We start from the raw sequence: 17,604 nt of genomic DNA, 5'->3' as shown, positions 1-17,604 counted from the left end.
AATGTTTGAATGTTTAAATGTTTAAATGTTTAAATGTTTAAATGTTTAAATGTTTAATGTTTAAATGTTTAAATGTTTAAATGTTTAAATGTTTAAATGTTAATGTTTAAATGTTTAAATGTTTAAATGTTTAAATGTTTAAATGTTTAAATGTTTAAATGTTTAAATGTTTAAATGTTTAAATGTTTAAATGTTTAAATGTTTAAATGTTTAAATGTTAAATGTTTAAATGTTTAAATGTCAGACTATAGAATTATTCATCATAAATCAGCTGACAAGTGATTACACAGATGTGTGGAGAAGCCAGTCCATTGCTGTATTCCCATGAGGTCTATAGTATTTCAATCAGGTACTTTTGGATGAGAAAACTGCGTTGGGTCTACTATTCACAGAACTACTAGTATATTTATATTCTAGTTCAGTGACAAAAATTTTCTACCGTAAAATCAAAACTTCATTTGAATTCATATGAATTTGGAATTAATGACTCAATCACTAGTAGTATATTCTTCCAGGGTTTAGAATTGCTTGACCCGAGTGTCGTTGGTGAATAATGATGCTTTGAATTTGTAAAATAATCTGGCTAGGTGTACTGTCTGTAAATGAAATTTGGATTTTCGTTTAATTTTCATGAAAAATAATACTTATACTGCACTTCAATTTTTATTGTAACACTCCAACTTCCGAATCGTGATACATCGTATTCTCTATCTTACACGTTTCACACCAAATCAAAGTTATAAGAATTAGATCCTATGGGGTTGTCATAGTTTCACCAGAAATTCTCATTCTACTAGCAAGTCATTTCCAATAAATTCATACTGGTGTACTCGTATCTTGATACCGTTGTAATATAAGTTGAAAACATTGCTGACTGTACAAATTATTCATCAACAAAATTTGTTGTTGATTGATAATCTTCAATAGATCTAAGTTGTGTTTTTGTGAACAGGGATGGCGACCTCTCTGACAGGAGTGGGCGTGGTTTGGGCACTTCTCTCATTGGCAGCTGCTCTGCTATGCTGTTCGGGATTCTATCTTCCATTTTGGATCCAGGTATGGCAGATGATAAATTGAATTGAATAAACTTCAATTATGTTGGCTACGTTAGCAAAATAAATACAACCTTCGACATAACCATGATTGATTTTACACTCTCTCTTCCAGAGAAATTAATAAGTTGAAATTAACCGCTGAAATCTTTGTTATCCCTCATATAAATATATTATTTTATATTAATTCATATTTCTATCATATTCTCTGTTATTTATATTTGATAATTCCATTGAACAGTAGTGAAATGAGTATTCCATGTTTATCAGATATGAGGATTATTAGCTTATCCTATACTAAATTAGCTAATTCCGTACCAAAATTTATTAGCCTATTAAGCTCTGAAGTTATAATTGAGCAATTTATTATATTATTATATTATATTATTATAAATATCAACTATGCATCTATACTTATAAAATTCTTATCACACTGACTCACTGATCACGATTTTTGGAAAACTACTGGATGGGTTGCAACAAAACTTAGAATATAGCTTCCTCATACTTCCTAGGTGTTCACTAAGAAATCTTTCGGTTATATTTCAACTCTAAGGGTGGTTTTCAAGGGTTTAAAGATCGTCTTTTAGAATGCATATTTTCTTCTCCCAATCTCTTAATTATAATTGAAATGTCCATATCATAATACTATAGAACTATAATCTAGAGAGAGTACCTATTCAGAACAGTTGATAACTACTGTCAGGTTGGCATTAAGTTGAGATTATTTCATTGAGTAGGCACCAAGTTGAAGAATTAATTAAAATGCATTTATCGAAAACAAATTGATTGGGCACTGCTGCTTCGATCGGAGCTATTCCTGGGAGTATAGATAGTATTTTATTTTTCATAAAACAAACTTTTATGACGGGAGTTGCTTCTATCAATTGATCCTATTCTATCAAGACTAATTTTGTTTGTATATCCGATCGCGAAAACTGCTTAAACAATTCTGATGGAATTCTAATAATTCAGTATGATATATGTATGGTATTTTTAAAACTTCAGAAGTTAGTGTCCTGTTCGTTGTGGAATCTGTTTGCAAAGAATGAGGGAATTCGGCCAAAATTTAACTTGGGCGAAAGAAAGGGGTTATTCATTAAAATGGCCAAATAGCTGTGTTCCTTTTCCTAATGTGGAAATTAATATCTTCCGTAGAAGTAAGGCGCTTTTTCCATGCATCAATATTATTCTCAAACATTAATTGTTTTACCAAAGAAAATAGAAGGTAGCTTTCGTTAAAAATATTGGAGAAGATGCATAAAAGTTTGTTAACTGTCAGTATTCCTCATTAATAGCATCAATGCTCCCCTTTGAAACAATGCTGACAGATTGATGTGAATCTTACTATAATCTGGTTACTTCAGATCAGATGAAGAAAATAATGTTGATGATCGCTACTGCTTCAATTTCAATCATGTTTGACATTTCTGCTTTTGATGACATCTGTTATTATTATGTGAAATAAGCTCTCATTGAATGAAATCATAATCATTGAAGTCAATAATTATACTAAGAAAGCAATTTGTTTGAATATGTGTGTTTGTGGTTATATGTATCTATGTCGGACGGATCTCGAAAACGGCTCTAGCGATTTTGATTAAATCAGGAATATAGTGGGTTTGCGACGAAAAAAATTATTTTGGAAGAGGTCTCAATTCTGGGAAAATTCGCTGAAGTTCCTTGAGAAAGGATTATTGGTCCCTCAAGTAGCAGCTGATCAGAAAAAAGTTTTCATAGTCTATTGAAAACGTAAGAAAGTGTGAGCAAATAAAAAACATTATAATAGCTGTAGTGAAATTACCGAATTTGGCGACCTTATTTTAAAACATTGCAGTATTCATGGAACATCTGGAAGAATAGGTTCAGAAAGTGACCGGATGATAGCAAAAGAAATTTAAAATCGATCTCTCCAAACATATGGTAGTTGAATGCAATGTTCATTGTGAGGTGATACAAATGTGACTAATTTCTTCAGCTTCTGTTGTATTGGTTCCTCTGTTGCTCTATGTTTGAACGCAGCCATGGCCTTGAGAGAGACAGTTGCACTGTCTGTTAATCCATAATCTGGACTAAATACCACGAGAACCAATCAGAGAAGCCTTCTATTAAAAAAAACCCTGCTCTGATTAATTTTAATGAAATTTAATCCTGATTGAAATTGAACATGCTTTTGTGCTACTGGGCCTGATATTTTCATGTTTCAAAATCAGCTAAAAACGAAATAAAAAAACATAATATTCCATCAGCTGCTCCTATTTCCTTTCATGATGTTACTACGACACAAGACAAACCTATTGATATTGATAGATCACAAGTAAATTTCAAAGTTGTCAATTTAGATAGAAATTAAATTGAGTTACATGTTAGTTTACATCCTTCTTCCCTAAGCTTTTGGTTTCAAGCTAAAATCAAAGAAAGAAATCATATTATGGTAGTCAATAATCAAAGCGATTGGATAAACTCTATTCAGATTTATGCAAATTCACATTAGAATGATCCCACTTTAATATTTATGATTGTAGAGTTTAGGACATGTGAAATCAGCCACAATAAATGTTATACTATTATGAATGGACTCTTATGTATGAATGGAATTCCTTGGAATCCAAAAAAGAATCAGTGGATTGGCTGCTTTTACACTTTTGGATAAGTGAAACGAAAAGTAAGCGACAGGCTATGCCAAAAATTCCAGAATAACATGATCACTGCTAATTTGTCAACGGAAAATATTAATTGTCAATGAATAAAGTCGAGGGCGACTCTTAAGCCCCGCCCCATATCCTACAATATTCGCTGCAATTAGACTACTCTTCTACAGAGCACTTCCAACACATCAATTAATTATTTGAATGATTTGACTTAATAATTTTCATGCCAAGTTATGGCCTAATCTCAAAAACGATTAGAACAATTTTGGTAGGATTTAGATTATAAATGTTTCACAAAAATAATTCATCTTTTAATTCCCGTAGCGAAGCACGGGTGCCCTGCTAGTATATTATAATCTCCTCTTTCGTTATAAATTTTCATGGTTTTGTACTCCAGAGCGAAGCTCGGTCCCCCGATATTATTATAGGAAATGTGGATATAATTGCACCACGGTAATAGTAGGAATGAATTTAGGAATCATAGGTTGTATATTGTTTATGGAAGCTTGAGTTTACTCCATTCACTGCAGTTGCCGTTGTTTATTCAATAAATCAATATTTGTAAAAGAGAATCAAGATCGTGTACCTGTACCACACATTCACTTAAATCTCGAAAATCTCTTCAGAAGATTCTTTCAATTTGACCTTTGAACATCTCATTCAGAGTTATTTTTGGCTTATTTTGAAGAAATACATCTTCTATTTGGCAAGCTCAGTGAGCTTCCCTAATCAAATCCGGATTACTGAAAGTAGACGTCACGTATTCACAAGAAAAACTACCTCATTCTATAGGGAGAAGGATGCTATGAAGTGTTTTTCATATTTTGAAATGTCTTCTCCATCAATGGATTCACAAAACTATTAAATCCCTATAATGATTTAATGAAATGGCACGGATTCATCATGTTATTCATGATCCTACTTGCCAAAAGTTCATGACGTCAAACTTGGTGATAATGCCGTCAAAAGATCCTTTGTACGGTAGTTTTATGACTATTTTACTTTCCTTGCCCTTTTACCATAGGTGAGGAAAGTATTGTTTTCCGAAAAAAATTAAGATACCCGAATTTCTAAATTCCTAGATTTCTATTGATTTTAGATTTCCAATTATCAGGCCTCAGATACAATTTAAACAACAAAATTCGAGTAGAGAAGATTGAGCATGAAAATCTCTACAATTAATGTTCAGTAACATTTTCACCTAAAATTGGAAATAAGCTCGAAGTTCGAGAAAATAAAATTATTCAATTTGCAAACTGTTTGCAAGTGTTGATTTTATCACTAGCAGGGCACCCGTGCTTCGCTACGGAATCAAAATATAATTTTTTTCTTGTGAACCATTTATAATCTGAATTCTACCAAAATTGTTATAGACTTTTTGAGATTAGGCCACAACTTGGCATGAAAACTATTGAGTCAAATCATTCGATTAATCATTGATGTGTTGGAAGTGCTCTGTAGAAGTGTAGTCTAATTGCAGCGAATTTTGTAGAATATTGGGCGGGGTTCAAGAGTCAACCTTGACTTTTTTCATTAACAATAAATATTTCCCTTTGACAGTTATCAAATTAGCTGCGATCATGTTATTTTTGTTTTTGCTTGATGCAATTAAAGATTGAATTCCAAATTCAGTTGATTCGGAATTTGATGACTCTGGAATCCATGAATCTCTTGCTTATTCTGGAATTTTTTGCATAGCTTGTCGCTTACTTTTCGTATCACTTTTTCAAAAGTGTAAAAGCAGCCAATCCAGTGATTCTTTCTTTCATGGAAGTCCATTCATAATAGTAAGTATAATTTTTTTTTACTCAGGCTGATTTCTCATGTCCTGAACTTTACTATCAAATATTGAAGTGGGATCATTTTAATGTGAATTTGCATGAATCTGAATAGAGTTCATTCACTTTGATTATTGACTACCATTATATGATTCCTTTCTTTGATCTTAGCTTGAAACCAAAAGGTCATGGATGAAAATTTGGATGTAAACTAACATCTAGCTTAATTCCATTTCTATCCAAATTGACAACTTAAGTATTTACTTGTGATCATCTATCAATATCAATAGGTTTGTCTTGTGTCATGTAATGACATCATGAGAGTAAATAGGAGCAGCTGATGGAATATTATGTTTTTTTTTCGATTTAGTTTTCAGCTGATTTTGAAACATGAAAATATCTGGCCCAGTAGCACAGAAGCCTTTTCAATTTCAATCAGGATTAAATTCCATGAGAATTGATCAGAGCAGGGTTTTTTTTTCAATAGAAGGCTTCTCTTGTTGGTTCTAGTGGTATTTAGTCTGGAATAGGAATTAACAGTGCAACTGGCTCTCTCAAGGCCATGGCTGCGTACAAACATAGAGCAACAGAGGGACCAATACAACAGAAGCTGAAAAAATTAGTTGCATTTCTATCACCTCACAATGAATATTACATTCAACTACCATATGTTTGGAGAGATCGATCATGAATTTATTTTGCTATCATCCGGTCACTTTCTGAACCTATTATACCAGATGTTCCAAGAATACTGCAATGTTTTAAAATATGGTCGCCAAATTTGGTAATTCAAATACTGCTATTATAATCTTTTCCATTTGCTCATACTCTCTTACGTTTTCAACATACTATGGAAAACTTTTTTCTGATCAGCTGCTACTTGAGGGACCAATAATCCTTTCTCAAGGAACTTCAACGAATTTTCCCAGAATTGAGACCTCTTCCAAAATAATTTTTTTCGTCGCAAACCCACTATATTCCTGATTTAATCAAAATCGTTAGAGCCGTTTTCGAGATCCGTCCGACATAGATACATATAACCACAAACACACATATTCAAACAAATTGCTTTCTTAGTATAATTATTGACTTCAATGATTATGATTTCATTCAATGAGAGCTTATTTCACATAATAATAGATGTCATCAAAAGCAGAAATGTCAAACATGTTTGAAATTGAAACAGTAGCGATCATCAACATTATTTTCTTCATCTAATTTGAAGTAACCAGATTATAGTAAGATTCACATCAATGTGTCAGCATTGTTTCAAAGGGGAGCATTGATGCTAGTAATGAGGAATACTGACAGTTAACGAACTTTTATGCATCTTCTCCAATATTTTTAACGAAAGCTACCTTCTATTTTCTTTGGTAAAAGAATTAATGTTTGAGAATAATATTGATGCATGGAAAAAGCGCCTTACTTCTACGGAAGATATTAATTTCCACATTAGGAAAAGGAACAACAGCTATTTGGCCATTTTAATGAATAACCCCTTTCTTTCGCCCAAGTTAAATTTTGGCCGAATTTCCTCATTCTTTGCAAACAGATTCCACAACGAACAGGACACTTCTGAAGTTTTAAAAATACCATACATATATCATACTGAATTATTAGAATTTCATCAGAATTGTTTAAGCAGTTTTCGCGATCGGATATACAAACAAAATTAGTCTTGATAGAATAGGATCAATTGATAGAAGCAACTCCCGTCATAAAAGTTTGTTTTATGAAAAATAAATACTATCTATACTCCCAGGAATAGCTCCGATCGAAGCAGCAGTGCCCAATCAATTTGTTCTCGATAAATGCATTTTGATAAGTTTTTCAACTTGGTGCCAACCTAATGAAGTCATCTCAACTTAATGCCAACCTGTCAAAATTATTAATTTAGTTGCCAGTTAACAAATTTTTCGAAGACGTACTCTCTCTTTATTATAGATCTATAATAACATATGATATGGACATTTCAATTATAATTAAGAGATTGGGAGAAGAAGAATATACATGATAAAATACGAACTTTAAACCCTTAAAAACCACCCTTAGAGTTGAAATGTCGCCAAAAGGTTTCTTAGTGAGCACCTAGGACGTATGAGGAAGCTATATTCCAAGTTTTGCTGCAATTCATCGAGTAGTTTTCCAGAAATCGTGATCAGTGAGTCAGTGAGATAAGAATTTTAAAAGTATAGATTCACTATGAAGAGATAGCAGACTCCATGTGTCTGCAACGTTATTGCCCTGTCACCAGCTGGCTTAGATCTTCGAATAGTAGACTTTAGATGCGCGTTAACACTAGCGTCAGTTGATCAATTTTCATAACGGCAAGGAAAATGTGTGAGTGCGCCACACCAGATTTTTATAAAATGCGCTGACCTTAATTGCACGTTCCAAACGAGTCCAATGGCCGAATTTGTGTTAGTGTGTGCAGACTATGTAATTTTTACTGTTATCATAACCTTAGAACTAATTCGGTCATCAATGGATTGACTGAAGTATTATACTTTTTCATAAGATTTAAAATGGAATGAAAATTGAATTTTGGTCTCTGAGACTAGTTTTGATGAAAATCAACATGAATAAAGTAAAATCGAAAACAAAATTCCTTGTTCCCCTGCGCGAATGTGTATTAAATTGAAGCTAGCGGTTCCATTAATATCAGTCTATGAATTTATTTTACATTCCAGATAATTCCTTCAATGCTAAGATAAAGTTGAGCAAAAGGTGAGATGAACTCTCAGTCTATTATTACCCACTAATCCGATGATCATCTCCGAGCCCGCAGGTATCGAACACCTATTTAGTATCAGCCAATTACAGAGTTAATGGACAGATCAGAGTCCGAATTGATTGACTGTCAATCATTTGCCAGTGCCCGAGTAGCTTATTATGTGTGCTCTGAGATTAATATGTGTGTACCTGAGCACACATATGGGTGAGCTGACATGTGTCATCTTGGATCATTACCACCTATCCGTTGGGCGCACCGTTCATTAGCCACCTATCCAATAACGGCCACATACGTCACTCGAATCCTGTAATTACGGCGCAATTCAGTTCGGCCAACGGCACTTCTGTGAGAGAGTGAGTAAGTCAATAATGTGGTTCAACTGCCAATGGAGAATGGGCGAGTGTAATAATGTGATTAATTTTGGTGTTCGATTTGCGGCAGGAATTAACTTCTTTTGACATCCTCATCATTTTCACCATCCTCATCCACCACTGTGGAACTGTGGTGGAAATTATGTTTGAAAGCAGGGTGTAACAGTTAAAACTTGATATAATATTGCTGTATATTTGCTTAGGGCTGAGGGTGATGCAAACGTGGTAAGAGACGACCGTCAACCACGGCTCAAAAATTGTTCCCCTCCCCCACCGACGACCAGTGTGCACAAGGCTATAAGCTTCAGGTTTGTGCCTAGCAGCCTGGCTTCAGGCTTGTTCCTGGCAGCCTGAGTCCATGGATTTTTGAAATTCTCATCAACTAATATAATTTACCTACGCACATGTGAATACTTATTGAGGTATCATCCATTAGAGAAAAAAATGCCTTTTCCCATCTTAGGAGAGTAGAGTAGCTACAAATAAGTACCATAGGGTATCCCTTTTTCTCGTAGCCCCAGTGACCTATAAGATCGACTTTGAAACCCTAGTATTCATAACTCGAGGTATCATTCTGACCATAAGTTGTGGAGATTCGCTGTTTGTGAAGAAGTTGCAAGATCATCTTCATACTCGCACATTCAGTCCGTAGTGGAAAAAATAAAAGCGATAGATGATAATCACATCTGCTGTGTAGGAAATAGGAGTTTATTCCCGGCGGACGGTAATATCAGCCGTGCTATATGTAAATGGTTGTCTAAGCAGGAGATAACAGCCTCGGGTGGGAATTCCCCGTTGAATTCCGCTGCCGTCGCCGATTCGTGAACGGGGAAAGGAAAGGGAAGGAAAGGAGAGAAGGAATCCCGCAGGACACACGGCAGACATGTCGTCTCGTTTCCTGTCGCAAGCCATTTCCGCCTCACGTATTATCTAGGATATTGTCAAGCTCTGGCTTGCCTCAGCGTCAGTCGGTAGATGTGAATGGAATATTCAGTCGAGCCATTTTCACGTTATTTGCTCGGATTTGCTTTTTCTTCAACTGCCCCGGCTTTCCATGGCCGTGTTTTGTTATTTGGCTGATGTTTTGCTGAGTCAAACAGTTCGAATTATGGCAATGTTGAACGTTGGAGAGTTGTGGAATGGGTGGAGATTTTTGAAATAGTCTTACCACAAGTTTCCAACGTACAAGGACATTTTTTTCAATGCTAGAATTGGTCATTCAAAATGTGGATGGAATTTCCCAAAGTACAAAAAAATGCCACGTTATCTAATGTTTCATTATCATTTTAAGTTTCTGTTCATTTACATTTCGATTAGTTGCTCATACTTCTTCTTTACTCTTTTAATAATGACTCGCATAATTTGATATGATAAGGTAGAATTATAGATGAATGAAATTGAACAAGCACGAATAATAATATTACTCAATCAGCTATCAATAACAAATTTTACCATTCTTGAAAACCATTAGTATTTTTAATACTTGGGTGAAAAAGATTATGATTAAGATTTCAAACAGAATATCCTATGAAGACACTCAGATATTATTGAAATAAAGGAAATAAGTTTAAACTCGTTATCCATTCTTCAATGTAATCTATTTTTTGGCCATGAGTGTTATTGTAAATTGTAACCGAATAACAGTTTGAAGTTTATGGTTGCCATACAGTTGTCTAGTGGCAATGATGATCACAATAAGTTGGATGATGATATTTTTCAAGCTTTCTTATTACATTCGTGAAGTTGAATATCAAAACAAAAACAAAGTGTTTTTGAACAAGAATAAGTCTTTAATCATCTTAAATAATTTGGAATTCATGCATTGAAAATAAGCACTACTTATGACAAAACCAATATTTAATGAATAATAAATGAACTAGATCATGCTCGTTTCAAAATCAGAGATAAACAATGATTCATAATTCATTTCACATGTATGTTGGGTGATTCACAGATGATGCTACCTACCTGTAGAAGACTATTCTACCAGTAGAAGACTATTCAGTAGATGTCCTGAACCTATGCATATGAGATTGATTTGAAAAACATGAAAATCCACAAAAATATCAACTCTGGTTGATGTTTATTATTTAGGAAACCAAATACCAGAGCTATTCTGTTTCCGTCTGCATTAATTTTATAACACATTTGGGCAGGCGACGTCATGTTTCTGTTAGTCCCAGAGCTACAAAATGTTTACTACGCCACTATGCCTCCCAGTGCCAATATCCTTGATCAAGTCGGCAAGTTATAGTATTGAGTGAGGAATCACCTCACCAAGGACGCAGTAAACCATCCATCGATGGTTTATGGCTAGTAGCACTGTACACAGAGGCCGGTAATAAACTGCTAAGTAGAAAATATTAATAGAGCACGGAACTACACTCAGGGGTCTTTATCTGTGAAGGGAAAGGAGACTCCAAAAATAGAAGAGTGATCTGCCAGTTCCTACTATAGGTCTGTGAACTTCAAAGGGAGGTCACAAAAACGGCACTAAAGTGCGATCCCTATCACAGACAGCGGGTTATGTTAGCAACCCCCCCCCCTCATGACAGACTCAAAGACCCTAAAATGTCGACAATACGAGTTAAAGGGCTCTGCTTTGAGAGCGCTAGCACAAAATGGCATTCTTCTCTCCTTCTCTTCTATCTTCTGTCTCCCATTTTCTTCACTCATGTTGGGGATCACTCTCCAACCATACACACACTACACACCGTTTCAGCGTATCAGTTAACAACTCGCTCCACAGACTCACCCGCCAAATTGGAATTCACACAATTATTGTCTTTTGTTCTCAAAGTAACGGTTCTAATGCAGTTCAGGCTGGATTTTTCTCGAATTAATTTTCTGGTGAATGGGAAAGCCGGATCTCAAATTTAAAGCCGGGTAATATAGGATCCTCTGAAAGAGAAATACTTGTGTTGGATAGTGGGAAAGCATTCAATAGACTATGCCAAAGAGAAAAGTGAAATTTACTGTTGGGATTTGAGATGTTGGAAAAGTCCTCATGTTATTTTGGAGCTTGTACTGAGTTGGTCATCAAATTAAATAATAATACACAGTGTACCACGAAGAGGTTTACACGTTTGGTTTTATATTACGTGCCCATTAATGCACCGAACTTTTTCAAATTTTACACAGTTTACAAAGTAGGTTCTAAAAATATTCTGGGAGAATTTCAAGTCCCTAACCTTCGTAAAAACAAAATGACGGCATATTGAAAAATGATACTTTAAGAACATTAAAAAGGTGTTTTTGGTTTTGTTAGATATGTTTATTGTTGCACTTCAGGGCAATATGACTTTTAAATTAAAAACTAGAACATAGCCTAATAAAAAACCTAGCCAAAGTCCAAAATTATTCAAATTGAAATTCATCCAAAGCAACACACTGATAACAGCGATTGAGAAATGATTATTTTGTAAGCTCTTACAAAGAAACTGCGGTATTCGGAGAAGTTCCTCTTCTATTGATCGTTTTAGTTCCTCATCATCATTGAAGCTATGGGTATAAACTTTTTCCTTCAAGTAACCCCATAAAAATAAATCACAAACAGTTGAATTTGGTGATCGGGGAGGTTAATCTAAAAAACCACTTCCACGACCAATCCAACGGCTATAAAGTTTGTCATTTAGTAATTGCTTGACATGATTTGCGAAATGAGGTGGAGCAACACTTTGTTGGAAGGTTGCTTGATCCATTTCTGGTACCATCAAATGAGTCAAGACTACTGCAACGACGTAAACAAATCAGATGATAGCTCATGAAAGTAGTTTTCATAGGTAGCAAATTGGTTAATTTCCAATAAGCTGCCATTTTGATTCTATGAAGGTTAGGGAGCTGAAATTTTCCCAGAATATTTTCAGAACCCACTATGTAAACTGTGTTGTCACAAAGTGAAATTGTGACGGTGAAATATTGCTAAATAATTAATAATATTATTGAAAGACGCTCAGCTATCAGCAAAGCTGGCTGAACGCGGAGATAAAGATGGTACCGGTGGGGCACCATCTTCCGCGCATCGAGACAATTCTCACCGCCTCTGGCGGCGGTGCATCTTCATCCCCTCTACTTTGGGAGAGTATTAAAACGCCGGACAAGCCCCAGACCACAGCATTCCGCTCCTAGCATTCCGCTCCCAACCTTCCTCCTCCTTGTACAGCGGCCCGTTGATAGCCTTACATCCCTGTCCTCCTCTCCTGGTACAGTGGCCCGTTGGCTGCCGTACGTCCCTCTCTTCTCATCCTCCCAGGGCTCAGCGGCCCGTTGGCTGCCGTACGTCCCTCTCCTCTCATCCTCCCAGGGCACAGCAGCCCGTTGGCTGTGTCTCTATTAGGGATGGGTATCGATACATTGATGTTTAAAAACATTGATATTTCAACATCAAACATCGATATTTTTAACATCGATGTTTACTGTTCAATGTTTTTAACTTATCGATGGTTTTACCTAGACATCGGTCATCCGATGTTTTTCCCAACTAAAAAGTAGAAACAATTCTAATTTTTTAATTTGATACAAGTTTTTTTTATTTTTTTGTTTGAAGAGGATTATCTTGAGAGCAATAAGCAGTAGTAACAGAATTATAATCATTATCTTTATCATATTTAGTGTAGTATTCTGTTTAGTGTTTTTCGTGAATATAGATCACTCTTGTGAAAGATCTCGCATAAGTTTTGATTTCCTGCAGATTGCTATTCTTATTTTTCAATCAGGCTCTCTGTATTTTTATGTGAGACTGTTGGATACTCTTGAAGATTTACATTACTTCTGTGGTCCGTGTCAAGGTTAGATAGTTAGTTATTTAGAATTGAATAAGAGGTCGGATTCTTCATTTCTCGAAAGAGGAAGAAAGAGTTTTTTCTTACTACAATTATTTCCTCAACATGTGTTTAACACTAATTAATCTAGCTCTGGAAAAGAGGTCCTCTTATTGTAAGTAGTGCAGATATCAATAAAAAAAACTTAATCCATTTCCATTTCCATCAGGTATTGAATGAATACGATATGAGTATCAATGATTGCTAAAATTAGCTTAGGGTGAAATTTCAACACCTTATCCTCAAGGATATCCCGATAGGTTTCAGACAGGATGACAAATCTTGTGAACTAGAGTTGATGTATCTTTCTAGTCACAACCTGACTTCAATTATTCGAAAGACTGTTACTTGAATACCACAAGTCCAAAATTGCTGTGATTCCAGTTAGTAACTGTTAGAATATTGGAACAATAGCTCCAGATAAAATTGTAGTCACTTTAGAAGCTCTTTTTTTGCTCTACAATCTGAGATCAGATAGAGCGCTCTATCTCATATTCCAGATACACCTGACAACAATGCTCCTTGTATTGTGAAAAACACCTAGTTTTCAGCTTCAAGCATCATCACCAACTACATTGTCCTCACATTGATATTTCGCACAACGACATAAGTTCTTGAGATTATGTTCTATGAGAATCACCCGTAAGATACACTTCATTTCAGTATTTCCTTAAGGAAAGTTATGTGTTTGAAATTTTGATTTTTGAGGTGTCCTTAACCGTGCCTCTACTAGGAAATACTGAAATGAAGTGCATCTAACGGGTGATTCTTACCCATGAACTTATGTCATTGTGCGAAATATCAATGTGAGGACAAAGTAGATGGTGATGATGGTTGAAGCTGAAAATTAGGTGTTTTTCACAATACGAGGAGCATTGTTGTCAGGTGTACCTGGAAATCTATATGACATAGAGCGCTCTACCTGATCTCAGATTGTATAGCACAAAAATACGCCTAGAGGGATTTTGAAATATACATCTAAATTGTAACAATCGGAAGATATTGTTGATCAAAAACTAAAATTCATCAAAATTGATTTTTTCTTCAAATTTCAATCATTTTTGAAAAATGATAACCAAGTACTCATTGGAGATAGAGAGTTCCGAGTGATCTCATTTTTTCAGAATTTTATAATCTGGGAAAGATTTGGCAGAAATAGCTGAAAACTGGAAAATGAGCCGAAAATACGAGATTTTTGGGCTATTCTGTATCTAGCACAAGGAAATCTTGCATGAAGAAATTGGTTCTGGACTCCTCTCATGTACCCAAATAATATATTAAAAAATCAGAACTACAATATAAATTGCAAGCACACCCCCTTTTTTATGTCTATATTGACTGGACTAATAGTATCATCCATAAAAACGTAGGGCAATAAACGATGTTTAAAAACATCTATGTTCAAAAACATCGATGTTTACTGTTCGATGTTTTTCACTTATCGATGTTAGGATGAAAAAAAAACATCGATGTTCAAAACATCGATGTTTTGTCTTTCGATACCCATCCCTAGTCTCTATCCATCCATCCTCCCAGGGCACAGCGGCCCGTTGGCTGCCGTCCCTAACCTTCCATCCTCCCAGGGCACAGCGACCCGTTGGCTGCCGTCCCTTCCCATCCATCCTCCCAGGGCACAGCGGCCCGTTGGCTGTCGTCCCTTACCGTCTATCCTCTCCGGGCACAGCGGCCCATTGGCTGCCGTCCCTCCCGTCTATCCTTCCTCTTCCTACTATACTGGAGCGGAACCGAGGCCGTAGGGCCAATACAAAATTACCTCGAAGCGGTGTCATCAGAGTAGAGAGCGTCCTTCACGCCGTCAGAAGCACCAGGGGGTGCTGTCCACTCCAGCTAAGGTACAAAGAAGGAAGAAGAGGAACTTCGACTTGCCTCCTTTCCCCGCCAACATTACGACTGAGCTAAGTCGTCCAGGAACAACACCTGGGTATCAATCACCTACCTCTGAAGGTAGTCAGGGTGTACGTGATAGTGTAAAATTCAAAAAAGTTCGGTCCATGAATGGGCACTTACTTTAAAATTAAACGTGTAAACCTCTTCGTGGTACACTCTATTGTTAATGTTAATATTAATCATTAATCTTTCCAACACTTGTTCGCTTTCTACTCGATTTGATGTTTCCTTCATTCCCATTTTTAACTGATTCTATGGAAGTTCGAAGGTTTGGCAAGACCTAAACTATTTCTAAAAATTTCAACGGCTTTCAATCGAATTTTGAGCTTAAAGCTACTATTTCATACTCTTAAAATAAGTGTCAATTCTCAAGGTGAGATGTTCGTGGCTATGTCCTGATAAGATAGGCGTGGTGGTCATTTTGTGAACGCCCATTGAATGAATATAAGAATATTGAATATCATCATCAATCTATGATGCTTATACTCTATGAAACATTCAAAATCTTGATTTGTTTTGATAATACTGGTCAAAAAAGCAAATAGAACCAAGCAATTTTTAAAATTCTCATCATTCAGAGTCTGTAGAAGAGGATTCAAACTCGGAATTCATCATTCAACAGATTGATCTTGGTAATTTAAGTGTTAATTAAAGTGCTAATTGATGAAGCATCAAAATATTGAAGTCAATCATATCTAATTAGATGTAAGAAGATGAATCCCGAGCTAATGAATTGAGAATCGAATGTAGAATGAATTAATGTATTTGGAATTTGAATTTCTCAGTTATATAGTGATTTCGACATGAGAATCAGTCTTGCCTAGCGAGTCTCATAATTTGTAGGACTCTTCATCATTCCTGATGTACCTTCAAAAACATTGATATAAAGTGTTCTATGTAGACTGAAGTCTCTCATCATTTTGAGAAGCAGTCACTGTTTTCAAGGAATGAGACTAATATAATAAGATGTTCACAAGTTATTGAGTGATTGACAAATCATTTCCGAATCTGATAATTGTCACAGATGGGATGCTGATCATTAATCGCACACGAGAGTGACTCTTATAGAAGCAGGTGGAAGGCTTTCTAGAAAGTGTTTCAGAGTTCCTCGATCATGAAGGAGAAGCTTTGAGTGAGCCAGCGATTGAGCACGAAGAAGAGTGAGGACTTATGATAAGCTCAAAGTGCTTCCCCGGCCTGAAAGTGTTGTTCTCCCTTCATTAAAACCCTTGCATCTTCGACTAGCACATTAGACTGTCGATACTCCTTAACTGAATTCTCCGTGTAACTCGTCACTTCCCACCTATCCTCCCAGGGCACAGCGGCCCGTTGGCTGCCGTCACTTCCCACCTATCCTCCCAGGGCACAGCGACCCGTTGGCTGCCGTCACTTCCCACCTATCCTCCCAGGGCACAGCGACCCGTTGGCTGCCGTCACTTCCCACCTATCCTCCCAGGGCACAGCGGCCCGTTGACTGCCGTCCCTATCCATCAATCCTCCCAGGGCACAGCGGCCCGTTGACTGCCGTCCCTATCCATCAATCCTCCCAGGGCACAGCGGCCCGTTGATAGCCTTACATCCCTGTCCTCCTCTCCTGGTACAGTGGCCTGGTGGCTGCCATACGTCCCTCTCCTCTCATCCTCCCAGGGCACAGCGGCCCGTTGGCTGCCGTCCCTTACCGTCTATCCTCTCCGGGCACAGCGGCCCATTGGCTGCCGTCCCTCCCGTCTATCCTTCCTCTTCCTACTATACTGGAGCGGAACCGAGGCTGTAGGGCCAATACAAAATTACCTCGAAGTGGTGTCATCAGAGTAGAAAGCGTCCTTCATGCCGTCAGAAGCACCAGGGGGTGCTGTCCACTCCAGCTAAGGTACAAAGAAGGAAGAAGAGGAACTTCGACTTGCCTCCTTTCCCCGCCAACATTACGACTGAGCTAAGTCGTCCAGGAGCAACACCTGGGTATCAATCATCTACCTCTGAAGGTAGTCAGGGTGTACGTGATAGTGTAAAATTCAAAAAAGTTCGGTCCATGAATGGGCACTTACTTTAAAATTAAATGTGTAAACCTCTTCGTGATACACTCTGTTGTTAATGTTAATATTAATCATTAATCTTTCCAATACTTGTTCGCTATCTACTCGATTTGATGTTTCTTTCATTCCCATTTTTAACTGATTCTATGGAAGTTCGAAGGTTTGGCAAGACCTAAACTATTTCCAAAAATTTCAACGGCTTTCAATCGAATTTTGAGCTTGAAGCTACTATTTCATACTCTTAAAATAAGTGTCAA

General features: G+C 36.5%; 1 protein-coding gene across 1 annotated transcript in view; it reads left to right on the top strand.

The window, feature by feature from the left end:
• Positions 1-17,604, top strand: part of LOC111047354 (LHFPL tetraspan subfamily member 6 protein) — a 94,294-nt gene that overhangs the window by 18,518 nt on the left and 58,172 nt on the right. The window contains exon 2 of the mRNA XM_022333088.2: positions 953-1,056. Coding sequence (XP_022188780.1) covers positions 955-1,056 — 102 coding nt within the window. The 5' untranslated portion in view covers positions 953-954. The remainder of the gene's footprint in view (positions 1-952; positions 1,057-17,604) is intronic.

The sequence above is a fragment of the Nilaparvata lugens genome, chromosome 8 (assembly GCF_014356525.2).
Source record: "Nilaparvata lugens isolate BPH chromosome 8, ASM1435652v1, whole genome shotgun sequence".
NCBI classification, from domain to species: domain Eukaryota; kingdom Metazoa; phylum Arthropoda; class Insecta; order Hemiptera; family Delphacidae; genus Nilaparvata; species Nilaparvata lugens.
This window is presented reverse-complemented; position numbering and strand designations above follow the sequence as displayed.